General features: G+C 43.7%; 1 protein-coding gene across 1 annotated transcript in view; it reads right to left on the reverse strand.

The window, feature by feature from the left end:
- The window catches only part of htr7c (5-hydroxytryptamine (serotonin) receptor 7c), a 44,219-nt gene extending 27,326 nt beyond the window's left edge, over nucleotides 1–16,893 (reverse strand). The window contains exon 1 of the mRNA XM_017451256.2: nucleotides 16,279–16,893. Within this exon, the coding sequence (XP_017306745.2) occupies nucleotides 16,279–16,751 (473 nt within the window). The 5' untranslated portion in view covers nucleotides 16,752–16,893. The remainder of the gene's footprint in view (nucleotides 1–16,278) is intronic.
- Between the last annotated feature and the right edge of the window lie 1,526 nt (nucleotides 16,894–18,419).

An 18,419-nucleotide genomic window follows, 5' to 3' on the forward strand; every position in this document is an offset into this window, starting at 1 on the left:
GCAGTCTCAAGGCCATCGCAGCAACCGTCGTCCCAGCAACCACAGCGAGAACGTCCGTGTGGCATTGGAGATTAAATGTACATTGGGTCCTGGGGTCATTTCCTATTTCAGTGGCCATGTCAGTGTTTTTTTTCCTCCGTCCTCGTCGGAGAAAATCACCGGCCGAATCGCCTACCGTTTTAGTCCGGATACGAATGCCCGTGATTCTCCATACAGGTGTCGCCTCGCGTTGGAAAAACCGACGTTTGACTGCTGCCGCTCGCCATAATCGTCTCGTAGAGCTCGTATCAGTGCCCCTCCCCCGAAACAAAACACGGATACATTGTTATATACTTTGTGATTTTTGTGTTTTCAAATTGTTGCCGGAACTTTGTCGCTTCGACCGCTTGGACGCCATGTTGTAAGCAGAGCACGATCACATGACCACGACCAACGTAGCCTGCTAGAAACTCACTTTTACTGCTAACCAGATGTGAGAGTTTTACTGATTAGATGTGCGAAGAAACCGTTGGCATGGTGTTAAAAATAACGAGTGACGGTAGCTTGTCATTATTTATATTTTTAGAACGTCATTTTTAGCTACGATTTTAACACATTCCTTTATATACTACGTAAATGATCTTTAGGACACTGAGGGCTGGAATGAACAATATAAAAAGTCTGTAAATGCAAACGAGAAATTCCTTTCTTCTTTCCATTATTTCCCTGAAGACCTGCGCACACGTGCCACGAGGCGGAGTCTCGAGCACAGGAAGGGATTGTATTACTCTAAACTCTACGCAGCGCCTCGAGACGCTATAAAGAACTGCAAGGTTATAAAACCATTGAATAAAAATGACCAAATGGATGAATCTTGACCCAGTTGATTTGTTTCCATACATTTCTTTCTTCCAGTCGGACTGTTAACATTGCAGGTTTAAGGGGAGTGGAGAAGTGACACTTTGCAAACTGTGGTGAAAAAAATCCCGCCCTACAGCCGAAACACACGAAAACGAGACCAGATGCAATTTGTTATGCAAATGTGACGTGTGACTGCGGCTCAAACCGACCAGACGGAGCACCTGAACAGGTCAACGAAGTGAAAATGATGGCATTCGGTCTCCAGCATACAGTGACACTGCTGTATCGAAGTACATCGATTGCAGAAAACATGAAACAAAAAGGCATAATGAACGTTAATGTAGTGTTTTTGCTTCGTTAAAGCGAAGTCCGGTACCTATTAACGGATAGCTGCGGATCAGGTGGTAGAGTGGGTCGTCCACTAATCGTAGGGTTGGCGGTTCGATTCCCGGTCCACGTGACTCCACGTGACTCCACATGACTCCACCTGACTCCACATGACTCCACATGACTCCACATGACTCCACATGACTCCACCTGACTCCACCTGACTCCACCTGACTCCACCTGACTCCACCTGACTCCACATGACTCCACATGACTCCACCTGACTCCACATGCCGAAGTGTCCTTGGGCGAGACACTGAACCCCAAATTGCTCCCGAAGGCAAGTTAGCGCCTTGCATGGCAGCTCTGCTACCATTGGTGTGTGTGTGAGTGTGTGTGAATGGGTGAATTGGACAAAAGCGCTCTATAAGTGTAGACCATTTTACCATTTTTAACAAATCTTTCATAGCTAGAACTGAATTTTGGATTTACTCTAAAAGTCCAGAATTGTTCCTTTTGAAGATTGGATGAAAATATAAATACGAGTACTTTCCCACCATTTCCTGCCCAATTTATTCACCGACCGATTCCCACCCATTAACCAGCTCTCCTATATCACATGACGTCGACCGACCGGGTAGAGCCGAGACTAACACGTGCTTCGTCTGAGACGTGTAAAGCCAGATAGCTCTGCTATCACAGAGCAGAACGCTATCTGCCCTCTTCCTCATACATGAGCTCACGTACGCTCACGATATGCCTAGTGTCGCTGTGATTGACAAGGCAGAAAGAATACGCCCCTCCCACCCAGACAGCACGGCCAATTTTCCTCTCTAGACTCCTAGAAACAAATGTCTGTGACGTTAATGGGTTCGAACTTTTCTCTTGCGCCACTTTGGAGCCCTAGAGAAAAAAATAAATACCTTTAACCCTTTCTCACGGTACGCCGGCGTCCCTTTCCGAAATCGACATTCTTTATCGTCGCAGGTCTGTTCTAAGATGAGTCAGGACACGGTTGGGTTCCTGTGTGTAGAGTATCCTGACTCTGACACTTCTCCACATTGGTACAGAGATAAAACAGACAGCACGATTAAAGCTTTTTTCAATAGTAAGACACTGTATACAACTTCCGCAATAACATTTAAAAACACACACACACACACACACACGGTCCACTGATATAATTATTAATGCAGCTGATTTTCAATGCAGACACTTTTAGTTTTTTATCTATTTATTTATTTTTAAATGCAGTATTTTGGGCGGAACCAGCCAAATGTCCCTATAAGGATAGGAATATCTGATACTATAGACCCTGTGAGGCCTGGAAGCAGGAATAAAGCGCGCACGCTTTTCCACACGCCACGTGGGCTCGACAGCCTGAGCCGCACCACTCGATGTTCTGAAACGCTTTTCGTCACGGCTGGCTCTTCTTCTCGCTCGCTCCGGTGTTTCTGATACCCGCTGAGCGACTTATTTAATTACAAATGAGATTAGGGAGCTCAGCGATGTCAGCCGCAGAACGAATACGACGATTTCTGGGTGTTTATTCATGGAAAAGTGAACCGTAGCTGAAGTACAAAACTAAAGAAGCGACCGTCGGTGGGAAAACTGCGCGGATTTATTTTATTCTTTTTTTTTTTTTTTTGGCCAACACGATCCTTTTATGAGCGGAGCTGATGTAGTGAAAACAAGTCGCGTACAAGAACTCGTTATGATTTCTTCTTAAATGACAGAAACATTTCATTTGGGGAAAAAAAACAAAACAAAAGCGCGATAAATGTGCGTGCGTCAGTGACCATGTTCGTCCGAGACGATCGATCGATCGGCGCTATTGATCAGAGGAAATCGACATCCGAGATCAAAAGGATAATAGGACGTGACCCGTCTTTGCCCGTACGCAGGCCAGAACGTGAGAAGGAAAGAGAAAGAAAAAGCGATTGCGGAGCGGACGATTAAACAGCCGGAAGACGATTTTATGCGGGAGCGGGTTTACGTTATGCGCGCGCTAGCGTGTTCACGCTCATGCTGACGTTCACGCTGCTAACGACGCACCGAAAACGTTACAGATAAATAAATAGACTCATTACACGAGCGTGTAAAAGTCTGGCCTGTGCGCAGAGGCATTCATCAGAGATGATCAGACATCAGATGTTCAGGATGAAAGATCAACGAGAGAACAAAAAGCAGGTCTAAAAAAAAAAAAAAACCCAGCAGAAGTGTGTCATCAGAGGTGAACAAAAGAGACGCGGTTATGAAACGAAGCGAACGGGGCAATGGAGATGATGCAGTGGAACAGAGAGGGTGAGATGATGTATCTGTATCTGTATCTGTACAGAAATATACAATTTATACAATCAAAGGTTATTGTGGTGAAGAAAACTGCGGAACGTTCCGACACGCCGTTCGAGATCATACGGGAAACTCGGTGTGCAAATCAGTGTTCCACCATACGAAAATAAACATGCGCCTTCATGACAGAAAACAATGCCCGTTTTATATAACAGCGCCTCGCAAACAAGAAGAGTGACAGCACTTCTCGTGATGAAACGTAAATTAATAAATAACCTTCTAGGCTTTACAGCACTCTCAAAACAGCCTGCTACATAAACTCTAGCATCTTTAACAAACCTACATGCTTTTTCGTTTCCTTTAGCTCACGATGTTAGCGCTCGATTTGAGACGAAAGTCCAGACTAGATATTTGAGACGTGTGTGTGTGTGTGTGTGTGTGTATATCGGACATGTAAATGTGGTCGCCGTTATGAGTGTGAGCCGTAAGTTCCATAAAGTCTAAGTCGAGTCCCGAGCTGTGGAGTCACGTTTTGAGTTTCATATGAGTCGCTGTTTGTCATGTGGAAACGATTATAAACTGCCTGTGCAGCTTATCTCACAGTTACACAGTTGAGTCACAGATCAGTGAATGAATCAAAAAGTCAAATCACCGGTCATACGTTTTGATGTCCGAGTCATGTTGTAAGTCAGAGGCTTTGACTTCAGAGTCAAGAGTCATAAACTTAGTAATCTGAGACAAATCAAGAGTCATAGGAGTATAAGTCGGAGTCAATTCGTGATTCATACGCGTCGCGGTCCGAGTCAGATCGAGAGTCGTACGCGCCGTGGTCCGAGTCAGATCGAGAGTCGTACGCGCCGTGGTCCGAGTCAGATCGAGAGTCGTACGCGGCGTGGTCCGAGTCAGATCGAGAGTCGTACGCGGCGTGGTCCGAGTCAGATCGAGAGTCGTACGCGGCGTGGTCCGAGTCAGATCGAGAGTCGTACGCGTTGTGGTCCGAGTCAGATTGAGAGTCGTAAACTTAGTAATCTGAGACAAATCAAGAGTCATAGGAGTATAAGTCGGAGTCAATTCGTAATTCATATGCGTTGTAGTCTGAGTCAGATCGAGAGTCGTACGCGTTGTAGTCCGAGTCAGATCGAGAGTCGTACGCATCGTAGTCCGAGTCAGATCGAGAGTCGTACGCTTCGTAGTCCGAGTCAGATCGAGAGTCATAGGGGTATAAGCCAGTGTCGAGTCGTAATTCATGAGCGAATGCTGTAATCTGAAAGCTCTGCAGAGCAGTGATAGTCATTCTAGCGTGGTTGTCTGTTTGTTTTACGCGTGAAGTTGTTGTTCCCATTTTGTAGCCACGGGCTGTTTTGGGGTTTGATTGGTTTCTGATTGAATCAAATCTCAGCAGCCAAAATTCAGACCATAAATATCGACATGAAGCGTCAAACAGAGACGATCCATTCACTATTTTCAGGAGTAAACTGCATTCATATATGAAGTTAGTGAGCTGTGCATTCTCATTCTCTCTCTCTCTCAATCACTCAATCTCTCTCTCTCTCTGATAGATAGAGGGATAGAGTCATCACTGGTGTCAGATTTGCATATGTGTGTAAGTGTTCCTGAGCCAGTATGCAGATGTGCGTGTTTGTGTTTTATCCGCTTTGTTAACGTCGCCTTATGAACGAATAAATATTCAAATTTATTTGCATATCGTCTAAAAATGAACCGCAGACATCAGAGCACTTCTTTTTTTTTTTCTTTTCTTCAAAAACAAGGCTTTTGTGAGATTATGAAAGTATTTGCTTTCACACGCCACATAAGGAGATTTTTAAAAGTTTAAATGTGTGTGTGTGTGTGTGTGTGTGTGTGAGGAGATGTTAGTCGTATTCATGGAAGGAGTCGGCTCTCTGTAGCAGTCGGAGGATAAAGCTGTAACCGTTCGGACTTTTTTACGTATCTTATTAACTTCGAGAGAGAAATAAAAGAGGCTGGTGAAAGAACGAGTGTTTACAGCCACTAACGCAAGCGAGGACAGAAACGAACTTGTTTCATGGACGTTCCACAACATTAAATGTAACTAGACACAGATCAATACCGCGGTGTGTCGTTCTTTAATAAATACCGATCGTTAGTGTTTGGGAAAACTGGCGTTGGACCGAAGGGATGGGAGCGCGCCATGGTGTCGTTATTTTCCTCTTTTAGACCTTGCGCGTCACGGCTCACGTTTGGAGCGCGAAGATATTAACGGCGGAGGCTCTCGCGGTGAATGCGGCGTGATTGTATACCCCTTAACGACATCCCTTCACGGAGCTTTCGGGTTATGTCTGTGCGCTGACGCGGAACGACGCGAGAGCGAGACGTTAGCGGATTATCAGCCTGTCTTCAGGGACAGGAAGTGTGCTGTTAGAGCAGTGTCAAAGGGCAAAGTTTGTGTCAGGAGCTGAAGCTGTAAGAGTTATTACATGAAGAAGGTGACCTTAACGCTCGAGGCTGTGTCAAGGAACTCGGCCGAAGAGCTGAGACACCCGAGCGATTAGGGGCCGCTCTGTGCTCGGCGGGAATGTAGGTCACACCAGCAAGCTTTCGTGGCTTTTTTTGGTTTTCCATAATTGTCCATTTTCTAAATGTTATTTCAAATAGAAACATCTTTTTCTAATCTTTCTCTCGTTTCCCTCCCACTGCAGTGAGTATTTGTTGTTCATATTGACCTAGATTTTCTATTTCTTATCCACAATCCACGTAAATATCTACCGTCTTAAACATCTTCATTCGTTCATCAAAACAAAAACAAAAAAAAAAAAAAGGTGACGGTTCAGTATAGAGAGAGTGACGTTTATTCAGACGGCTCTGCTATTTGCTAAACATAATAGGGAAGACTGTGATGTCATCAGGACTAAACGGTGCGGCTGAATAGTTTGATTGTTTTTAGGAACCGGTTCGGGTTCCTGGTGAACAATGCTTTCGGATGCACACGTTATCCTTTGACCAGACGTGGTGTCATCTTACGGTGGTCTGCAGCTGCCCTGCCACGTCGCACATCTGCTCGGCGATATCTGTACAGCCGAGGTTCCCGAACCAGCGGTCGTGATGTACAAATGAGCTCTCGAAGTCTAGTGCTTTGTTTAATATTAAGAGTGACTGTATGTTCTAGCTATAACGGCAGAATTCGTGTGCTACTGTACTGAAGTGGAACTTGGAGTCGAACGAGCCACGTTTAAATGAAAAAAAAAAAGAAAAAATGTACACGCCGGTTCGGTCTTTGTCGTCGTCCTGACACGCCGCGCTAGCTTATGAGGTGTCCACCCCCACCCCACCCCACCCCACCCCACCACCCATTGTTGCGTATACCGTTAAAATATACTTCAAACACGAATTAAGCTATTGAAGAAAAACTATTTCAGATATTTGACCTTGCTGCGACCTTGACCCTTTTCAGATCGATTCCAAAATCGAATCGGTTTGTCTGCTGGTTACCGCGATAATTGAATGAATGAATGAATGAATGCCTTTTATTGTCACTATACAATATAAACCCCATATAAACCAATATAATTCCATATAAACCCCTACAAACTTTCGACCGCTCGCTCTTAAGAAATGGCACTCGATGCCAGACGCATACAAATGTAGAGTGTGGAACGGTCGACGCTTGGGAAAATCTCCGAGAATCCATTTGGGGTCGTTTGGGAACTCTGGTTAGGGGGGCACGGTGGCTGAGCGGTTAGCATGGTGTTTCCGTGTTCTCCCCGTGCTTCGGGGGTTTCCTCCGGGTACTCCGGAAGTGCGTGAACGTATGCAAAATTGTGCCCTGAAATGGGCTGGCACCCCATCCAGGGTGTCCCCTGCCTTGTGCCCAGATTTCCCCCCCGAGTTCCCCGCGACCTTGTGTAGGATAAGCGGTACAGAAAATGGACGGATGGATGGGTGGGTACTGGGTGTGCACGTCGAGATCTTGGAATTGTTGAATTAAAACATTTCATCTGACAAATCTGTGATTTAAATTCCTAGAAATTCCACAGAGCTGTTGGTAGCAGATCCCCACCGGTCAGCTGTCTGTATCTTGCCTATAAATTTCACAGTACTTAATGAAGAACTCCTAGTAGTAAGCGAATAATAATCCGGGACTTAAAGGTGTTAAAATGTCGAACGTTTCAAGTAATCGATCAAGATGAATTCATTTTGAAAATTAAAAAAAAAAAAAAAAGTGTCAGACAGAACCTCGTACCTCAAAAGGTCTTGATATGTTAATGTTCTCTCTAGGCATCTTATTTCTTTCCAGTTGAGAGGGCGGTAATTTACTGCTAGCTGAATTCCAGTCTTCACGGCTGGTGAGAAACGGTGTCATCGACAAGATGAGCTCAGGGGGGTAACTATTAAATTTCACACTCAAGGACTTGGGTTCCGATACATGTATAGCAAAGCCTGCTGGATTTTTGCGTGCCTGCGCTGATGCTATGGGAATTTCTCCTCTCGTTCTCTACCATCCAGAGAAGCTTTTTGGTTTCTCAGGATTACCTTCTTTTCCAGCTTTTTTTGTTTTTTGGATGCAGGACATTTGCAAGTTAAAGCGTTGGTTCATTCTAGCAGCGATCTGTTTGGGGAAAGGCTTGCGAAATTTGCATGCGGCTTCACGGCGTCACGGATGTGAGGGAGACACTGCGACGACAGGAGTTTCCGAAAGCTGAGCCGACGAAAGTGAAAGTCTGGCTCGCGAGACGTCGTGTACGGGATTTCAGAAAAAGCGTTCCAGGAAAGCCTTCCGTCTGTCCTTCGGCTGCTCGGCCAGTTTACATACCCGTTAATGAGTTCTATTTATTTTTGGAATAGAACAGATCGGCTAGAGTGCCATGCTTTTACGTTTTGTCTATAATGACACACGGAGACTGTTTCTCAGTGAATAAGTACTAAGTTAATGGTAGTTCGTTTGTAAACATGATTATTAAACTGCCTCACAGCTCCAGGGCCCCCGGTTCGATCCTGACCTCCTGAGCTCGAGGTACTGTCTGCGTTCCGTCCACCTCCGAAAACCATCACACCATCCCGATGTAGTCTCACAAGTGGCGCAATGGAAAAGCGTTTACCCTATCGTCAGGGTAACACGAGCTCCAATATTAGTAATGTGAAATGAGAAATTTTTCATATAATGGCTGAGCTTCTTGGGTCGTCCTCCGACAGCGACACTAGCCAATCATGGGCATCTCTGAGCTTGTGTATGAGGAAGGGGGCAGAGAGCACTTACCTCAATGTGTGTCGGACCAGACGTTCGAAAAGACGCAAAGATGCATTTGACTGGTTTCACATGTCTTAGAGGAAACACGTGTTCGCCTGCACCGTCCCTGGGTGGTATCTGTCACGTGATGGGCGGAGCTGACTGGTGGGCGGGAACTGGAAGACCAAATTATGGACAAAAAAAAAACAACAAAAAAACACCAACATGCAACCTATACATTGGCCTAAGTCTGTGACGCGATAGACTGGATATATTCCAGCCTCGATCTGTTGCATGTAAAAACAAATTAGCCATCTCGTCCACTCCTGTATGCTACGCTTCACATACTAAAGGAAGTTCCTGCTTTCTTTTACTACAAGTATGGCTCGTCTAGCGGTCTCAATGCTCGGTGAACGCTCATTAAGTTTGCGAAAGCAGTGCAAAACTGCATACAGTAGATAAGGGGGGGTGGGGGGGGGGGGACTAGCAGCATAAAGAGTTAAACATATTACTATTATGGGGTCTGGAATTTACAGCGTGGACAGCATAGCAGACGGGCGAACGGGAGCCGTCCGCACCGCTGAGAGCCTTGTGAATCCAGAGTTTATGGAGGTGACAGAGACCTCAATTATCTTCTCGGCTCTGTTGTACTATCTGTTATGAGGTCTCGTGGCCTGTGCCAGTCCCGTTCCACACCGCTATAGTGCAGCGTATATAAAAAATACACTCGAGTTTTTATTTCATTTCATTTTATTACAGTTTACCCATTATTTATTTCTGATTAAATAAGGGGGGAAAGCGTGTAAACGCGTGTTCTATCGAATACCCGTTTTCAGTCTTTGTAGTTAAGGACTTTATCATCCGCTGTCCTTGAAACAGGGATTGAAATGAGTGCTTTATAAAAGACGAGCGCACTTCTTTGGTGAAGCGGTTACTGCAAGAGCGTTTTCACACTTGAGTCAGCACTCAGAACCCATTCAGCAGTGCATAATCACAGGTTCGCCTCCACAAAGGACAATTCCTTCCGCTGGAATTGTTTCAGTGTGTAAGGAATTGTGTCAGGCACTACGTTTACATGTACAGCAGTGATCTAATTACTGACCTTATTCTGAATAAGACAGTATTCTGATTAAGGTGTTTACATGAGTCGCTTTTAGAATACTCCTGTCATGTTCGTGTTTTACGTGTTATAGAACATAGAGCGATTAACGGCGCACGTCGTTACGTCCCCGCGCCGCGCCGTCCGACGTTCCGTCCGGGATTTCACGTATCGACGTACAGTCGGTCTTCGTTATGGGACCGTATACAGTTTCGGGTGTTTTTATTTTTAATCAAGTGCGGTTAATTATTTGTCGTGCTGTACGTGCAAATCGACGACTGCTTGAAGCCGTGGGCTGCGTCCCAAACCGCGTACTTACCTACGAGATAGTGTATATAGAAATATATATATCTCGCCTACTATATAGCGGGTAAGTACGCGGTTTGAGACGCAGCCGTGCTCTCTTGTTCGCCGTCAAACGGTCGAGCGCTGCCGTGTGTGTACGTGTCCTGTCGCACACTGCGGTGAAAACTCTCACACGACGTTAATAGTGCGATTAAGGTGTGTACGTGTCTGTAACGCACGTCGATAACGCGACTAAAACAGGAATACTCCACACGTCTTAATTCCATTCGTGTTTACTTCGAGTGTGACTTTAATCGGATTAAGGTCCTCAATAATCTCCGTTTACATGCTAGATTCTTAATCAGAGTATCGTCTTAATCGGGTTAAGAGTGGATTGTGTCGACTGTAACGTGTTATGTGATCGACATCTAGATAAATCTACATTTCTTTCTTTTTCAATAATACGAAGTTACAAAATAAACATGGGAGATTCAGTGGTGCGTTATTTGACGTCCCACTTTATCTGCAGCAGCCAAATCAGACAAGCAGCTCAAAACCCTTTGATTTTCCGCATCCAAATCTACAGAGAAGGCAAACGACCCCCTCCTCACTTCCCCCTCCTCACTTCCTCCTGCTCTTCACCTGCTTCACACCGGCGTTACACCAATCTTTATTTCATCTGCATCAATGATAATAATAACTCTAATCTCAGAACTAAGCTAGGCTACTTAGTTATCCAGTGCTAGCTATGTTTGTCGTCATGGTTACAATGTGTGCATAAACAGCACACCAGCCAGCGCTCTTTCTGGCGAGTGAGAACGAAAGCGCCTTAAGAGTTTTATTCCGTTCATTAAAAAAAGAAAAGGAATCTATAAAAGGTGTTTCCCCTGATAACAGGCCACTATTTTTCCATCTGCATTTGTGTGAGTGTGAGAGCTGAAAACTATTTCTGACTGCTTCCTGCAGCTGAATAGAGTCGCTGATCTGTCGGTTTCAGCCGGAGCCGTCGTTTCAGCCGTTACGCGCTGACATCTGGGTGTGTTTTTCACCGCGGAGCTGGCTGGCGGAGATCGCCGTGAAAGCCTGAAGAAAAGGCTTTGAGTGATGGCAAGAAATTATCCCGTCAGATGGAATAAATAGGGCTGACTTTTTAGATTTGAAACGCAGACCAGCCTGCTATCACCAGTTCAGTAAATCAGCAGTTCAGTACTTTTCCATCCGAGACGACGGCAACCGTTTTGTTCCCGCGTGTTTGTTTTTGTTTTGTTTTGTTTTTTAAAGATCAGTGCTGTAGCTGAGCTGTTAGTCTAACCACGTTCCTGTAACAAAGATTGTTTCAAATCGTAAAAATCTATGATATGATGCATCTATACACACACATTTTTTTAATATAATGGAAGTCGTTCGTTTGTAAGTAGCTGCAACGTTAGGTTTATTGATTTCTCAATTCTGATTGGTCAGAAACTCTTGATTCATTTTCTACAAGCAGTCCGTTCGGGATTCCGAGGAGGTTTTTGTGATCGTCGCGGCCAAAAAAAAACGCTTTTTATTTTTCAAAATTTTGCGATACGATTTGCGGTGTTTTTTTTGTTTGTTTGTTGTTTTTTTTTTGGCGGAAAATGACTCGAATCGGCGGAATCGCAACTGCACCAAATTGTTCCGCGCGGTCTTTCGCGGTGCTGTCCGTCGGTAAACGAGACCTTTTAGCCGTACTCGCCTTCGACGCACGTGAATCGAAGGGTTCGACGACGTCACGTGACGCAAATCTGCGTAAAATCCGCCGTTGAAATTGAACAGACTGGACGCTCCTCTGAATACTGCGGAGGTCTCTTGAATTTGCCTTCATTTCTGCGATCGCAAAATCATAGAGGGATGGATTAACTTAAAGACAGAGAGAGAGAGAGAGAAGAGAGGAACGACTGTTTATAGCTGCTAGAACGGAAGCAACTACTAGGAAGCAATGGACGTTCACGGACGTTCCGCAACGTTAAATGTGATTATAAACGGATAAAACGTACGCGTCGTTCTTTAATTCATTAAGGTGGAATTGTTTACAAATGGCTGTAGTCTAAGAGGAATAAAAACACTACCCATACGGACATGCTGATCCGGGAAAATGATCAACTTCGAGGCAGTGACAGTTCCTCCGCTTCATAACTCCGCCCCGTCACTGATTACTTTCCTGCGACAGCGCCGTGTAATCAGTATTCTCTACAATCCGTAAACGAATGCGACCGACTCGAGTGCCTTCGTTTGTTGTTAACGGTACAAACTGCGATGACTAATGGGTTAATTAATACAGCTTTATCTGGTTGGTTCTTTCTGGTCAGAACCACACACACACACACACACACACACACACACACACACACAGATTAGTTTCATCAGTTGAAAGTAGACTAGGTAATGATGGAGTATCTCCAAATTGTTTCTTCAGGAGCTCCTTTCATAATTGAATTAGTAATTTGCGTAAAAAAAAGGGGGGGGGGGGGGGGGACATCAATCATGGATGTAGCTTCAGTGTAATTGATTGCAAAAGTTTGTACACCCTTAGGAACAAAGAATTCTTTTGTGAATTCTTGTGATCTGAATTAGTGACTCATAAATAGCCAGCTAGAAATGAGAGATTTTTGTAATGTTGGTTGTTTTAAACAGAAACGCACATGAACGCAGCAGACACGGACGCACTTAGACAGTCTCTCCCAACCAACAATGTCTCGGAGTGTCCCGGATAAAACTGCCGTATTACATAACCGATTGTTATTGATCACTTCCTGCTATAGAAATGGAAGCGACGTGGAACGACCTGCTGTTCCTTTAAGGCCGGTTCCGCCTCCTTTCCCCTTCCGCAATTCACTTAATAGCCAATAACGTTATTCAGGCTTTAGCAAAGCTTTGTGAAAGGTTATCATGGAGCCGTAAATTGAGCTTAATGAGGCGGTGGAGCTGACGAGGGAGAGAGGACGCGTCTGGTCCGCTCTGCCTTCCTCAAAGCCAAATTGATTTTATTCTCCGTTATTGGAAATCCACTAAGTGCCTCTTTCTTTCTCCGTAATTGTCCAAGAGACACGGGCGTCAGGCTTTTCTTAGTCACACGCAGTGAAAAGTCCTCTCTCGACACACAGTTCTCCACAACCTGAAGTAGTGTTTTATGTAAGAAGTGTTGTGTTCTGTGACTACTTATGTTGTATTTTTATATTTCGGGCATATATTCCTGTCTCATGCTTTGTTATATGTTATTTGCATTTTCATGAACTGTCTGTGTGTGTGTCTATACACACACACACACACACACACACACACACATATATACATATATATTATATATATATACATATATATACACATACATACATATATATGTATATACACACACACACACACACACACACACACACACACACACATATATATATATATAAAAAATGTACGTATGTGTTTATACGTGTGTGTGTGTATATATATATATATATATATATATATATACACACACACACATATATATATATATATATATATATATATATATATATATATATATATATATATATATATATATATAAAAAATGTACGTATGTGTTTATACGTGTGTGTGTGTATATATATATATATATATATATATATATATATTTATATATATAAAATGTACGTATGTACACATATGTATATATGTGTGTGTGTGTATATATATATATATATATATATACACACACATATATATATATATATATATATATATATATACATACATACATATATATACATATATACACACACACATATATATATATATATATATATATATATATATATATATATAGAGAGAGAGAGAGAGAGAGAGAAAAAAAACACATAGATAGATAAATAGATGGACATAAATTTTACAATAGATTTTACAATTTTAAATGTTTATGTTTTGTGATCGTACTAGATCTTGGTATTTTACACATTCGTTACTTTTTTCCTTTTTTTATCCTTCTTTTCTTCTCGACTTTCTATTTTATTTCACTCTGCATGTTCCCGAGGACAGAGAAAGTGTGTATGTTTATACTGTATAGTGACACTTTAGATTATTTATACATTTTGTATTTTATACAACATTTAGATCTCTTTTTAGTCTCTATCCTTCGTCCGTCATCTTTCCGTTTTATTTTAAAGATCGATGAGACGGACGAAATACCGCTGACGACGGAAAGTGTGCGTGTATTCGTATCGACACGTTTTTGAAATTGTACATTCTTCATCGTTATCTAGATAGCCTTTTTTTGTAAAAAAAAAAAAAATAATAATTTTTTTTTAAATTCTATATAGTTTTAGATATTATTTATGTTTTATTCTAGAACGTCATCACTGTTTGCTTATCTTTCAATTTCGATGAAATGGAATGAAATGTGAACGTCAGTGTTGAGAACGATCGAACCGGTGAACTGTTCTTGATTGAAATTCTGACGGACAACTGCAACAGACCATCACTGAAATATTCATCATTTTTGAGCTATTCTAGGGAAACGGACTGTGTGTGTGTGTGTGTGTGTGTGTGTGTGTGTGCGTGAAGGTGTGTGTGTCGGATGTGGCAGTGGATCTCTCAAACCACATAACACATTTGTGAGCTGTGTCAAATGAAATTAGCGTGCGGCAGCATCCCTGATTTCACACAGTTTAAGCGTTCCCAGTGCGTTACACCGTTCTCACTTAAACCACACGGTGCTAGCGTTCCGCTAATCACACACCACTCTGTTTAGCTCCCAATGACGGAGTGCAGAAGATCAAACGTGTGTGTATCTCTCGAACACTAGCGCTTCCTGCCCCGACCTCAGAGAAACCTCCGAGCACATCGTGTTCTGGATTGCATTCTCGTTCCTGATTGGTCGATGAACTTCCTATAACGGCGGCTCTGACAGTAGCGCAGCTGCACATCGCAGGTTTTTATTAACGCGCTCGTTCGAATACGTTATCGTCTCTATAGTAACGACTAACTGTACGGTGGACGCTCGCATCGTTTAACGTAAACCGAATGTTGTTATTTAATAAAGAAAAATGTAGAACTGTCGATACCGAGAAGTTTTAATGTGAGGAGATGTTTATTTATCGTTTACGGAAGGAGTCTCCAGCGTCAGCGCTTTGTTACGGTCAGAGATAAAGCGGCATCTTTCCCTAACGTTTTCTGACACGTCCTCAGAACGTGCGAATTCCGGTTACTCGGTAACCCGCCGAAGTTCCCGGCGATAATTCAGCCGTCCACAGCGAAGACGAGTCAAATTATTACTAAAAACATACGTATTATTTAGAACAGAACCGACTCTAAAGCCTGGTCAATCATAACAGGTTGGTACATGTGATTTGTGAAGTAAAAGTGTGAAGTAAGCAACAATTTCCCGCCAAAAAAAAAAATAAGAAGAAAATCATCATACAGCTTCAATAAAAGTTTGAATTAAGACACGAAGAATAAAATAGATGTTTCGAAAACCCGAACGTTAACAGGAAGTAAAAATTCACCCGTCCACAGCGACGGCGCATAAAATGGTTACCAAAAAAAAACATTATTTAGTATAAAAATGATTCCAAAGACTGTTAAAGTTTTCGTTTTTCCTACTAAAAGTGTCCGGTCCCCAGGGATGGAGTTTTAAATCATAACAGATGGTTTATAAATGAGTTCTCTGAGGTAAAAATGTGTTTAATGTTTCAGTCGTCCCCTGTCTACAGTGATTAAGTATCCAATCTAATCAGATGGTTTGCAAATTGGATGTAAACAACAAAAAAATTCCCGCCAAAACTCCTCATGGGTGATAAAACTTCTCACTTTTTCCCCCCTATTCAATGAAACTTTAAATCTAATTGTTAAGCAAATGCGACTCTGAAGTAAGCCGAAATTCAACCTGATTAAATAACATTATTAAAACCACAGTCTACACGCCTAAATACGATTCTAAAGTCTGTAAAGGTTGTAGTTTTTCCTACAAAAACTCACCTGTCCCCAGGGATGAAGCTTCAAATCGTTAGATATTGTTTGCAAATTAGTTCTGAGGTAAAAAGGTGAAATTTTTTCCCGCCAAAACTCACCTGCGCACACTGATTACGCATAAAATTATCATTAAAGTCATTGTACAGCATAATAAAAGTGAGCTGTGGGAGGGAGGGAGGGAGGAATGGGGTCATTAGAGGTGGTCTGGGACGTTCGACCTGTGGAGTAGTTAAAAATAAACAATGCATTAAAAATCCCGCCAAAACTCACCTGTCCACGCTGATGACGCATAAGGTCATGATGGACGCGGTGCAGCACATGACGTCCATTCCGATGAAGACGTTACAGAAAGCTTCGCCGAACAGCCATTTCCCACCGGTGAGGTCGGTTGCTATGGCGAAGGGCATGACCCCGAGAGCTACGGACAGGTCGGCGGCTGCGAGTGACACGAGCAAGTAGTTGGACGGCTGGCGGAGCTTCTTCACCACGCACACGGCCACCACCACGAGCGCGTTCCCGATCACCGTCACCGCCGTGACCGCGGCCAGCGCGAGACCCACGGCCACCTTCTCCGCGGGCTCGAACTCGAGCGGCCACTCGGCGCACGAGCTGTTGTTCCCGTCGCCGACATCCGCGACGCCGTCACCGCCGCCGCGGAACGGGCGCGAGGAACCGCCGGCGACGTCATGATCACGATCCGCGGAGAAGAAGAGCGTGGAAGCCGACGGAGACGAGTTGAACATCTCTGGCGCTGGAAATCCCCGGCGGTGCGTGTGTGTGTGTGTGTGTGTGTGTGTGTTGCGAAAGGCGGGGGAGTGTACGACACACCTCTCCAAGAGCGCATGCTGAACCGCGAGCGCACGCTCTCTGCAGCTCGCGCGTTGATTGTCCCCCCCCCCCCCCCCCCCCCCCTTAAAATAAATAAATAAATAAATAATAAAATATGATGGAGAGATCAATGGGAAGAGGAGGGGAAAAAGAAAGAAACGAATACGGTTTGGAAAAGGAAAGATAAGAGCGCGCGCAGAAGGAGGGAGAATGAGCGATGCGCGCGCACTCACTCATTCACACATTCTCTCTCCCTGTCTGTTTATCTGTCTTTCTCTCTCCCTGTCTGTTTATCTGTCTTTCTCTCTCCCTGTCTGTTTATCTGTCTTTCTCTCTCTCTGTCTGTTTATCTGTCTTTCTCTCCCCCTCTCTCTCCCTGTCTGTTTATCTGTCTTTCTCTCTCCCTGTCTGTTTATCTGTCTTTCTCTCTCCCTCTCCCTGTCTGTTTATCTGTCTTTCTCTCTCCCTCACTCTGTCTTTCTCTATCTCCTCTCTCTCTGTCTGTTCATCTATCTGTCTATCTCTATCTGTCTGTTTATCTATCTGTCTATCTCTCCTTCTCTCTCTTTCTCCATGACTCCTTTCCTTAAAATCTTTCCTCCTTTTTGTCCCCTCCTTTGTTTTCTGTCTCTTCTAATTCTCTCCATCTCACTCTTTGCTCTTTCTCTCCTCTTTTATTCTCCTTCTCTCTAATCCTGTCTCGTTCTTTCTTTCGATCCATTCTCATCTTTCTCTTTCATGCTCTCAATTCATCATTCCTTCCTCTGCCTCTCTCTTCCTCTGACTGTCTCTTTCTCTTCCTGTCTCTAATTCTTCTACGCATTCACTATATCTCCTCCCTCCATCTTTTTGTTCTTCTGCCTGTCCTGATCTTTCTTCACCTCTTCCACACTAACCTCCTCTCTCCTCCCTTTTTCAAGCCCTCACTCCTTCAACCCCTCTCTTCCTCTCTTTCTGTTCTCCCTCGTCGCATCTCATTCTTTACTTTCTCTTTCCTTCTCTCATGCTCTTCTCTTCCTCTCAAAATCTTTTCTCACTTGCTCTCTCCTCCCTCCATCTTTTCATTCCTCCTGTTTTGTTCCCTCTCTTTCCCTCTCTCATTTATTCATTTTTTTCTCATGTCTTCTATTCCTTTTCTCTATAATTCTGTTTCACTCTTTCATCTCTCTCTCTCCATATATCTCTCATGCTCACATCCCTCTCTCTCTCCCTCACTCTCTCTCTCTCTCTCTCTCTCTCTCGCATTTTTTCTGTCTCACACTCTTTCATCTTTCATCTCAATCCCCACATATCTCTTAAACTCTCACTTCACCCCTCTCCCTTTCACTCTCTGTCTCTCTCACTCTTCTCCCTCTCTATAATCGCCTTGCTCTCTCTCTCTCTCTCTCTCTCTCTCTCTCTCTCTCTCTCTCTCTCTCTCTCTCTCCATGTTCTATTCTTCTCTCTCTTACGCCTTCAATCCTTCATTCTTTCTCTCTCCTCTTCCCTCTCCTAATTCCTTTCATAACTCTTCTCTCTCCATCTTTTCATTCTTCTTCCTGTCCTTTTTCTCTCTCTTTCCAACGTCTTGTTCTTCATCTCTT

This window comes from Ictalurus punctatus, chromosome 22 (assembly GCF_001660625.3).
Source record: "Ictalurus punctatus breed USDA103 chromosome 22, Coco_2.0, whole genome shotgun sequence".
NCBI lineage: Eukaryota > Metazoa > Chordata > Actinopteri > Siluriformes > Ictaluridae > Ictalurus > Ictalurus punctatus.